Source organism: Drosophila ananassae, chromosome 2R, assembly GCF_017639315.1.
Source record: "Drosophila ananassae strain 14024-0371.13 chromosome 2R, ASM1763931v2, whole genome shotgun sequence".
NCBI lineage: Eukaryota > Metazoa > Arthropoda > Insecta > Diptera > Drosophilidae > Drosophila > Drosophila ananassae.
In genome coordinates this window covers 10,769,151-10,779,280 of record NC_057928.1, presented here as the reverse complement: position 1 = coordinate 10,779,280, position 10,130 = coordinate 10,769,151, and the positions used below count along the sequence as shown (strand labels likewise).

Below are 10,130 nucleotides of genomic sequence, written 5' to 3'. Positions count from 1 at the left end.
TCATGCATATTTATAATGCCAACCCCACCCTGTCCTACGACAACTGACAAGACCCAGTTGTAAAGAGAGCAAATCGGACTGGGCAGGTTCTGGATTCTCGATTCCGGATTTGTGATCTGAGATTCCGGAATCGTTCGTTGACAGGCTGGAATGATTTTAATTGCTTTGCGTTTTGTTGGCACTTTCGGCTTAGCCGGTTTTGCGGCGAATTGGGTTCATCGAGCCAGATTCTTTGCTCTCTTTCGTGCAGCTGGATTAGCTCTTTTAAGCTCTTTCGATTTAATTTAACAAATGTTACTTTAATTAAAACTAGAACAGTGTGAAGGTAGGGCTTTGTAGCCTCATGGGCTCTGTAAAGATTTAAATGAAATTGTGCGAAAAATAATTGGAAGATCTTTGCCCTTCAGCTATGTTTACTATCTATTAGAACCATATACAGACAGTAGATATATTTACATATACAGACAGCCAACTTTTGTATTTTAACTTTGGCCAATTTTCTTAATTACCAGCCGGAAATTCTCGTTTGAATTTCCACTTCAATTTTAATTCTGCTTAGTCAGTTGTACTCTGTTTTTTTTATTGTATTTGAGTGCATTCGCCCACGAAATCAACCGTATATATAAACCCGATTCAGAGTCGGATCGGCAGTTACTTGAAACTCTGATCTGACCCGAGATGAAACTAATTTTCTCAGCACTTTGCCTCATCCTGCTGCTGCCACTCCTTATGGCATTCGACAATGCACCAGTCTACGAGGATGTTGATCGGCCGCGAGTTGGAATTTATCCTCCTGTTGAGGGACAAAGGACGTCCCCAAAATCTGGTCCTACAAATGTTAAGCCACGAAACCTCGATAGTTTGAGGGGTTTGGGATAGGGACTCTATAGTTGATAAATGTTGGAAGAGATATAAATAAAATCCTGCCATACAATTACGAAAATCAAAGTGTTTTGAATTTATATAATATAAATTCTTATGTGTAGGGTAAAAGTGTACCTAAAAGTTCCTGGTACGTTGTTGAAGTAACCAGGAAAAAAGACTGGAAATATAAAAAACGTTTTCAAACCAAACAAGCGGCACACGTCCACCTGCCTTTCGCCGTCTCTTTCCCCTCAGCTCGGCCAGTCTCTGTCACACACCTGCACTCGCTTGCAACAAAGCCAAGTAAGTCGTATTAAATTTAATTGGATTTGAGTGTTTACTGGAGACCCAAGCCGACGGCAAAGCCACAGGCAGCGGCTAAAGCTGCTGACAAAAATGCGTTCCACTTTTGCTTTCATTTCTATACTCTTCGAAAGGATATTATGATTTGTTCCAGAAGAGTGCAAGGATGTTTCCTATATGATACTATACCCGATCTTATAAGCTTATAGAAAAAAGTAGGGGTTTCTTTAGTAGGATCCTTCATAATCGATTTTTTTGTTGATATACTCAATATTTTAAACACATCTTTCAGGGGATCGGGACTATATATATCCTGGATAGGTTGTATCCCCAATATCTTGGATCTATTAACCTATAATTGTCATAAGAATTATGCTTATTTTATAGGATGTAAGAAATTTAACAATTTTATGGGAGGGGTGTATAAGCATAGGCCCAGCCCAATGATAGTTTCCGTATCTTGCTTTCCATTGTGTATTTGTGCCTGGAGAGCTTGTGTTGTCGTGTAGAGTGGCAGCATAAAATTCATACATTTTCACAGGTAGCAAGCGGCTTAAGATGGATTTTATAGACATAAACGGTGGCTGGGCGAAAGTGGGCTTCTCCAGGAGAAAGTGCAATGATAAACTACAAATATTGCGTATACGCCCCGTGGCCATTGTCATCGCAACGCTTTTATTTGTAGACCAAAAGACCAATTAGCGTGATACATGTGTGTGTGTGTGTTTTTTTGCGGTTTTTGCCATCTGGTCAGGTTGTATGTATTCATAGCATACTTTCCGGTGGCCATTACCGGCGTAAAGTTTTAGAAGTGCAGAAAAATAAAGTTTATTAGGGGAACTATAGAATTAAATTAAGTTTATAGTTCTAGAAGCTTATATATGAACTTTGCAATATGATTACTTATTATGCCACTAATTAACTATAATTTGTTGGTAAAATGAAATTATACTCTTTTTTTTGGTCCAATGTATAGTTTTAAATTAAATTAAAGAATGGAACTAATTTTGCATTGCAGACCCGTTCGATGGCTTCAAGTGCAGACCCGCCATTGGTTGGCTTAAATTTTAGCATGCAAATATGATAAATCACCGCCATTATTGGGCCATCAATCAAAATTATGCGTCCCGTGTTGTCAGAGCCTGCCCCCTTTCTCTTTCGCGCGCTCCGCCTGTCTCTGTTTTGTGTGCCAAGTGTCTAATTGAATAACGAAGCGTGCAAATTGAGGCGCTCCCCGCCACGCCCAGTCTAACGCTTGTGACGAACACGGAGGAACTTGGATACCGATTGGTTGCATACTCTGCCTACAGGAACGGCCTAGCTCAGGGAAGAGACATAGGGGTCGGTTACTTCCTAATCAGTACCACCGCCACACAATAAAAATATTGTAGACAGAGTTTGGGAGGAGATCCAGTCAGTTGGAAGGATATGAATTCAAGACAGGAAACCGTGCTATCGAAGAACTAAGGTGGTGAGGTTCTTCCGCTTGGCCCGCCCTACCTGTAAAGACTTAACAACTTCACAACGAAGTATTGTTGCCCTTACCCATATTGAAATCGATCAGCTCAGGTGCCCATACAAATTCTAAATTTACTTCATTTCAAAATCAAACTTCAATACAAAATCATAATAGCTTCTTCTTCAGACTCATGCTTAACCTAAACCCTTACTCCTAATTGGTCCTAATCCTACAAAATGAGTTTAATCTAGCTTAATTAACAAATTAGAATATAATGTAAAAATGTGTGGATAAAGAATTATATGTATGAATGTAAAGTAGGAGTTATGTTATATCGTCTACCCAATCATTTTGATATGGACTGACTATTCATATGTTTTCCTCTAGAGGCACTGTTACATGATCAAGTTTGTTACATGACAATGTTTACTCACGAAACCATCCCTCGAAGTCCGCAGGCCTGTAGACGAGAACGCTGGATGTTTTGGGGTGATCAGGTTAAAAGCGAATTAGATTATGGAGTTTGATGTACATGTGCCTCTTATCAATGCTCTACAGAAAACAAAAGATGAGTCTATGTACGATCCAAAATGACTTACAAAACAAAAATAATGAAAATTAAATTCTACTCGATAATACACTAATCCTGGCACAGCTTGTCGCGCCTCTCTCCTGGTTGTTGTTGTTCTCGTTGAATCGTCACTATGGACGAGATGTCTGCCTCAGCGATCGTCGGCTAGCCCATCAGGTTAAATGCGGTCGGCTCAAACGAACATGCGGTTCTGCTCCGGAAAGTGAGGTTATGTCCTCCACGCTCCTGGGTTGGCCAGGTTCCAGCCCGCTCCTGATCTTCTGCGGCCCCAATCACGCACACGTCGCCGGTCACAGACCTCGCCGATCGCGGTTCGAGTCTGGACCGGGTTCGCGCACGTTTAGGGGCTGATCGAGGAAAGCTTTTCCTGGATCCCTGGCCGATGATCCACGCGGTGTCTCCGCCGTAGACCTCTGGGTCGAAACTCGATCGGTGGCTTGACGTAGGCTTTTGGCGAGCGCTACGTAAACGATCGGGGGGTTTCCTAACACTTCCTAGAACACCTTATATTATTACTCTACTTAGCGACATATTAGCCGGCTCACCTGGAGTCTTTTTCGCCACAACCACAACACACGTGCAGCGGCGAACGGCTGGGCTCATCCACAGCCAACGTTCGGCTTCTGATCTCAGTCTCCTGGTGTACCGTGTTCGGTACTATCCCAGTTTCCACGTTGGCGATATTCACTATTTCTTTTGGTTGTAGACAACTTCTAACTTTGGCGTTTTGATTGCAAAAGAACCAGCCAAGCAAGCGGAAATTCAGTTGTCAAAATTGCCAGATGGATGGGGTTGCCAGATTGTTTGCCTTAACAGCTTTAAAGGGCTGTAACAGCGATCTGTTATCGACTTATTTTTATTCGACTACTAACTATCGTCTACTAACTATCGACTATGGTTTGTTTACCTTTAGAGTTTAACTTTTCTGTTTATTTTTCATAAAAATCATATTCGTACCCTCACACCACAGGTTTTATCGACCTGATAATAAAAGGAGATGAAAGCTGAAAAAGGGTACTTCACCAAAGGTCTTTTGCATGAAAACTCCTAACTCCTTTCCATTGATGTCTTCGAGCAGATATAACGACTGCCCTCTCTTCTCCTTTACTCTGGCCTTGATTCCCACCGGTGACAATTTTGCGTTGATATGCTTAGCCTGGTTGCTTAGAACGAAATTTCTCTTTTTACGGTTGACGCGCTCCGCCGCGTTGGATTGCGGAGAGTAAGCACCAGTGAAATTATGTTGGATTCCATGCTTGGATGTAAAGGCTGCGAAGTCCTGGCTTTTAAACTGAGTGCCATTATCGCTAACCAAAACCTCAGGAGTTCCAAAACATACAAAAATCTCATCTTCTAAATAATCCCTCACTACCTTGGACGTGAACTACTTTTAGCTCTGAGATTGTTGAAGAACTCTTCATGACAGTGGCAGTGCTTGCGTAAAGCAGCAATAGTTGGGGTTTCTATATGTAAAAGGTCGTGTCCTAGGTCAGATCTTAGGTTGTTTCTTATTGTCTGAGCCAACTCTGAGTCTGAAATAGGTTCAGATAGCGCATCGGCGATGGCTAGGATGGAGTCAAGAAAATCGTCGAAACATTCACTATTTCCCTGCCTTCTTCTACGCATCGCGGCTCGAATGTCCTGATCTGATCGTTGGTCTTTATATCGTTCCCTTAACCGAGAACAGAGTAATCGCCAATTCATCTCCTCTGAACTCCTATGGCATCGCCAAAAGAAGGTTAGAGCTGGGCCTACAAACAACAAATTCGCGTACTGATACAAAAGATCAAAGTTTCCATTTAATGAGCGACGTGTTAATGTATTCACTCGATATATGAAATCTTCTACGGATATGTCTTTTGGTGAGCCGGAAAATTGTAGCTTCCAGTGAACAATTAAACTCGAAATCTGGTCAGGTCTGATGGTGTGGTTCTCTCTACGATTCTCCAATGAACGATTGTCGGATGTGTTATGGTTACCTGACACATGATTATCGAACAGCTGACTTGGTAATGGGTCGGCTGTCGGTAATTCCGAATCCCCCTCAAGTGATTGTCTTTGAGAAGTAGGTATGTTGAGGTTTTGCATTGCCAGACTTATTTGTTCTGATAATGTCGAAGAAAGTTGGGTTTGGTATGCTTCTAAAGCATTTGTTATTAGTCCCTGAATTCTACCTTCTGAAATGCTAGTCGCTCTTTGCGAACCTCCAGCACGTGGTGAACGCTGCGCTTGTGAGGCGGTGCTCGGACGATTATTGGATACGGTTGAGGTTGACCTTGTTGTCGGTCTGGTATTCGGACGACTTCTAGGAACGGCACCTGTTCGTGAGTTTGGATTGGATCCGTTTTGAACTCTCGGAACTTCTAGGGTAGTGTCTTGCGCTCTTCGCGTGCTATCATTGAGCTGCGACGATAAGCATGGTTGTCGACAATTTGGACACGTTTCATTTTGCAGTAACCAGGAAGTTACGCACGTTCGATGAAAGCGGTGTTGACAGGGGGTTTCGACAAAGTCTATCTCGGCGTTGGTATCATTGCATATGGAGCATTGCACCGACTCAATGGCCAATCTTGAACTATTTTCGGGACTACGCCGAACTGACATTGTTTCGTTTTCGACATACAACAACAACAACAAAATATAACGAAATTTGATAGATATTAAGTCTATTATTTCCACAATTTAATTTCGGAAACCTGAATTTTTATGGGATATCTTGGGTCTTATCCTTTGCTGTATCGATTTCATTTAATATATTACAAGGTTTTCTGTCTGTCTCTTCATATTTCTATTGAATCTAAAACAACCTGATGTGCTCGTTGCGATAAATGAAAGAGTATACTGCTGAATATTCCAACCAATATAATTCTCAATTTCATTTAGGCAACTTTCTGTCAATAATAAAGGGTGAAAATTGAAGCCAAAATATTGAAAAATGAGGTATTGCTGAATTTTCCAACAATTACAATTCTCGAATTTATGAATATTTATGGTTTGATGAGTTGATCAAGGGCTAAGAAGGAGTTATTGCTGAAACATTCCAGCCAATACAGTCTCGACTTCTTGTTCCTTAAATACATGTATAAACAAAGGGATATTTCAAGAGAAACATCTTTCCTAATCCTTAATTTGTTCCCTGGTCTGGTTCTGAGGATTTCCCAAAACACAGCAATCCTAGTGGAATCAAAAGAAGGGTTTTCTGAAACTAAAGAAACTTGTTTGGAAGGCTGACTGTTAGGATAGGTTGGAGGTTAGCTCGTGAGAGCAGGGGCTGCGATTTGGTGTTTTGTTTGTTGCTTAGCTAGATGTTTTGCTAGCCCCACGTTGGGCGCCATTTTATTCTGTGACGAACACGGAGGAACTTGGATACCGATTGGTTGCATACTCTGCCTACAGGAACGGCCTAGCTCAGGGAAGAGACATAGGGGTCGGTTACTTCCTAATCAGTACCACCGCCACACAATAAAAATATTGTAGACAGAGTTTGGGAGGAGATCCAGTCAGTTGGAAGGATATGAATTCAAGACAGGAAACCGTGCTATCGAAGAACTAAGGTGGTGAGGTTCTTCCGCTTGGCCCGCCCTACCTGTAAAGACTTAACAACTTCACAACGAAGTATTGTTGCCCTTACCCATATTGAAATCGATCAGCTCAGGTGCCCATACAAATTCTAAATTTACTTCATTTCAAAATCAAACTTCAATACAAAATCATAATAGCTTCTTCTTCAGACTCATGCTTAACCTAAACCCTTACTCCTAATTGGTCCTAATCCTACAAAATGAGTTTAATCTAGCTTAATTAACAAATTAGAATATAATGTAAAAATGTGTGGATAAAGAATTATATGTATGAATGTAAAGTAGGAGTTATGTTATATCGTCTACCCAATCATTTTGATATGGACTGACTATTCATATGTTTTCCTCTAGAGGCACTGTTACATGATCAAGTTTGTTACATGACAATGTTTACTCACGAAACCATCCCTCGAAGTCCGCAGGCCTGTAGACGAGAACGCTGGATGTTTTGGGGTGATCAGGTTAAAAGCGAATTAGATTATGGAGTTTGATGTACATGTGCCTCTTATCAATGCTCTACAGAAAACAAAAGATGAGTCTACACTAGTCGGCATATATATTTTGACATAGCGATGCTTCATTTTCTTTTTCAATTATTTCTTTATTTAAAGGAAAACAATTATTGATTTAATTTCAAATAGATATTAGTAATGTTTTATTACCAAAATAACAGTTTTAGGTTTTTTATAAATGTATTTTGTATTTATTTTTTAATTTAAACTAAAATAAACTAAATTCGATAGGTGGCATAAGTATTTTGACATAGCTTTGTTTCACAATTAAATATAACAGAGTGCAACAGTGATTCTGAACCTTTATAGTGAAATAGTAGGAATTGTTTAACTGTTCGAGTATTACACAAAACCGTGTATAAAAAATTGTTTAACACCCTAAAAATCTTGATTTATTTTAACAAAACCAGTTTTCGGGACTTTTTTGCGCTTAAAAATTCCTAAACTCGTTTTTTTAAACCGATTTCAAAATTGCCGATGTTTTTCAATAGTTAAAGGTTGTAACTTTTGAAAAAAAAATATATCTTTGATTTTTTTAGGCAAAAAGGACAAAATTTTTACACCTGAAACTGAAATTTTCGCCTTTTGATCGTGTTTTTCGGATTTTGACGCCAGTTTTTCGGTACAACTTACAAAATTTCTGTCATGAATGCCACATATCAATGTTGTCTCATTAATACTGAATAAAAAGAGACAAATTTCATTAAAAAACTATGAAAATTGTTGAAGTTATAACGGTTATTCCAAAAAAAGTCAATTCAACATTGCGAGCACTATAAGAATAAGAGCATATTCCTACTGTTACTCCGGTGCGCTCGCAATGTTGAATTGACTTTTTTTGGAATAACCGTTATAACTTCAACAATTTTCATAGTTTTTTAATGAAATTTGTCTCTTTTTATTCAGTATTAATGAGACAACATTGATATGTGGCATTCATGACAGAAATTTTGTAAGTTGTACCGAAAAACTGGCGTCAAAATCCGAAAAACACGATCAAAAGGCGAAAATTTCAGTTTCAGGTGTAAAAATTTTGTCCTTTTTGCCTAAAAAAATCAAAGATATATTTTTTTTTCAAAAGTTACAACCTTTAACTATTGAAAAACATCGGCAATTTTGAAATCGGTTTAAAAAAACGAGTTTAGGAATTTTTAAGCGCAAAAAAGTCCCGAAAACTGGTTTTGTTAAAATAAATCAAGATTTTTAGGGTGTTAAACAATTTTTTATACACGGTTTTGTGTAATACTCGAACAGTTAAACAATTCCTACTATTTCACTATAAAGGTTCAGAATCACTGTTGCACTCTGTTATATTTAATTGTGAAACAAAGCTATGTCAAAATACTTATGCCACCTATCGAATTTAGTTTATTTTAGTTTAAATTAAAAAATAAATACAAAATACATTTATAAAAAACCTAAAACTGTTATTTTGGTAATAAAACATTACTAATATCTATTTGAAATTAAATCAATAATTGTTTTCCTTTAAATAAAGAAATAATTGAAAAAGAAAATGAAGCATCGCTATGTCAAAATATATATGCCGACTAGTGTATGTACGATCCAAAATGACTTACAAAACAAAAATAATGAAAATTAAATTCTACTCGATAATACACTAATCCTGGCACAGCTTGTCGCGCCTCTCTCCTGGTTGTTGTTGTTCTCGTTGAATCGTCACTATGGACGAGATGTCTGCCTCAGCGATCGTCGGCTAGCCCATCAGGTTAAATGCGGTCGGCTCAAACGAACATGCGGTTCTGCTCCGGAAAGTGAGGTTATGTCCTCCACGCTCCTGGGTTGGCCAGGTTCCAGCCCGCTCCTGATCTTCTGCGGCCCCAATCACGCACACGTCGCCGGTCACAGACCTCGCCGATCGCGGTTCGAGTCTGGACCGGGTTCGCGCACGTTTAGGGGCTGATCGAGGAAAGCTTTTCCTGGATCCCTGGCCGATGATCCACGCGGTGTCTCCGCCGTAGACCTCTGGGTCGAAACTCGATCGGTGGCTTGACGTAGGCTTTTGGCGAGCGCTACGTAAACGATCGGGGGGTTTCCTAACACTTCCTAGAACACCTTATATTATTACTCTACTTAGCGACATATTAGCCGGCTCACCTGGAGTCTTTTTCGCCACAACCACAACACACGTGCAGCGGCGAACGGCTGGGCTCATCCACAGCCAACGTTCGGCTTCTGATCTCAGTCTCCTGGTGTACCGTGTTCGGTACTATCCCAGTTTCCACGTTGGCGATATTCACTATTTCTTTTGGTTGTAGACAACTTCTAACTTTGGCGTTTTGATTGCAAAAGAACCAGCCAAGCAAGCGGAAATTCAGTTGTCAAAATTGCCAGATGGATGGGGTTGCCAGATTGTTTGCCTTAACAGCTTTAAAGGGCTGTAACAGCGATCTGTTATCGACTTATTTTTATTCGACTACTAACTATCGTCTACTAACTATCGACTATGGTTTGTTTACCTTTAGAGTTTAACTTTTCTGTTTATTTTTCATAAAAATCATATTCGTACCCTCACACGCTATCTATGGTAAAGCCAGATAGAGATAAATCGGATGGGGAGTGGCTGTGGTAGTTGGCAGGGAGGAATAGGAGCTAGCCCGGCGGCAGTTAACAACACATCCGTTGAGATTTATTGGGAGAGACAGGCAGACGGAAAGTGTCGCACTTTCGATGTCTGCGGTTCGTCCCGCAGGCGGACTCACAGCATGTTTTTCTCCGGGCCAGGACTTGCTTTAAAACTCGCCCCAATCCCCGTATAGCTCACACATTAACATAGTTTTTTAGCATCAGGTATGCAA

The 10,130-nt window shown here is 40.0% G+C and overlaps 2 protein-coding genes across 3 annotated transcripts; both read right to left on the bottom strand.

Moving 5' to 3' along the window:
* Positions 1-2,732: 2,732 nt before the first annotated feature.
* Positions 2,733-7,360, bottom strand: LOC26514247. Of its 2 annotated transcripts, none has more exons than XM_014910107.3 (2): positions 3,764-4,954; positions 2,733-3,712 (listed from the first exon to the last, which is right to left on the bottom strand). In XM_014910107.3, exons 1-2 carry the CDS (start codon positions 3,819-3,821, stop codon positions 3,363-3,365), a joined length of 408 nt encoding a protein of 135 aa, XP_014765593.1. In that variant the 5' UTR covers positions 3,822-4,954; the 3' UTR covers positions 2,733-3,362. The 2 variants fall into 2 exon arrangements, 1 of the variants encoding a protein (XP_014765593.1); XR_004310813.2 differs by having other exon boundaries at positions 3,764-7,360.
* A 1,165-nt stretch (positions 7,361-8,525) lies between these two features.
* Positions 8,526-9,849, bottom strand: LOC116655876. The gene is made up of 2 exons (XM_032454701.2): positions 9,430-9,849; positions 8,526-9,378 (listed from the first exon to the last, which is right to left on the bottom strand). Exons 1-2 carry the CDS (start codon positions 9,485-9,487, stop codon positions 9,029-9,031), a joined length of 408 nt encoding a protein of 135 aa, XP_032310592.1. The 5' UTR covers positions 9,488-9,849; the 3' UTR covers positions 8,526-9,028.
* Between the last annotated feature and the right edge of the window lie 281 nt (positions 9,850-10,130).

Bases quoted from the DNA above. Each gene is read 5' to 3' on its own strand.
- LOC26514247 (XM_014910107.3), bottom strand. From the start codon at position 3,821: ATGAGCCCAGCCGTTCGCCGCTGCACGTGTGTTGTGGTTGTGGCGAAA. The intron at 3,713-3,763 runs GTGAGCCGGCTA...AAGGTGTTCTAG, and splicing joins TGTGGCGAAAAAGACTCCAG to GAAGTGTTAGGAAACCCCCC.
- LOC116655876 (XM_032454701.2), bottom strand. From the start codon at position 9,487: ATGAGCCCAGCCGTTCGCCGCTGCACGTGTGTTGTGGTTGTGGCGAAA. The intron at 9,379-9,429 runs GTGAGCCGGCTA...AAGGTGTTCTAG, and splicing joins TGTGGCGAAAAAGACTCCAG to GAAGTGTTAGGAAACCCCCC.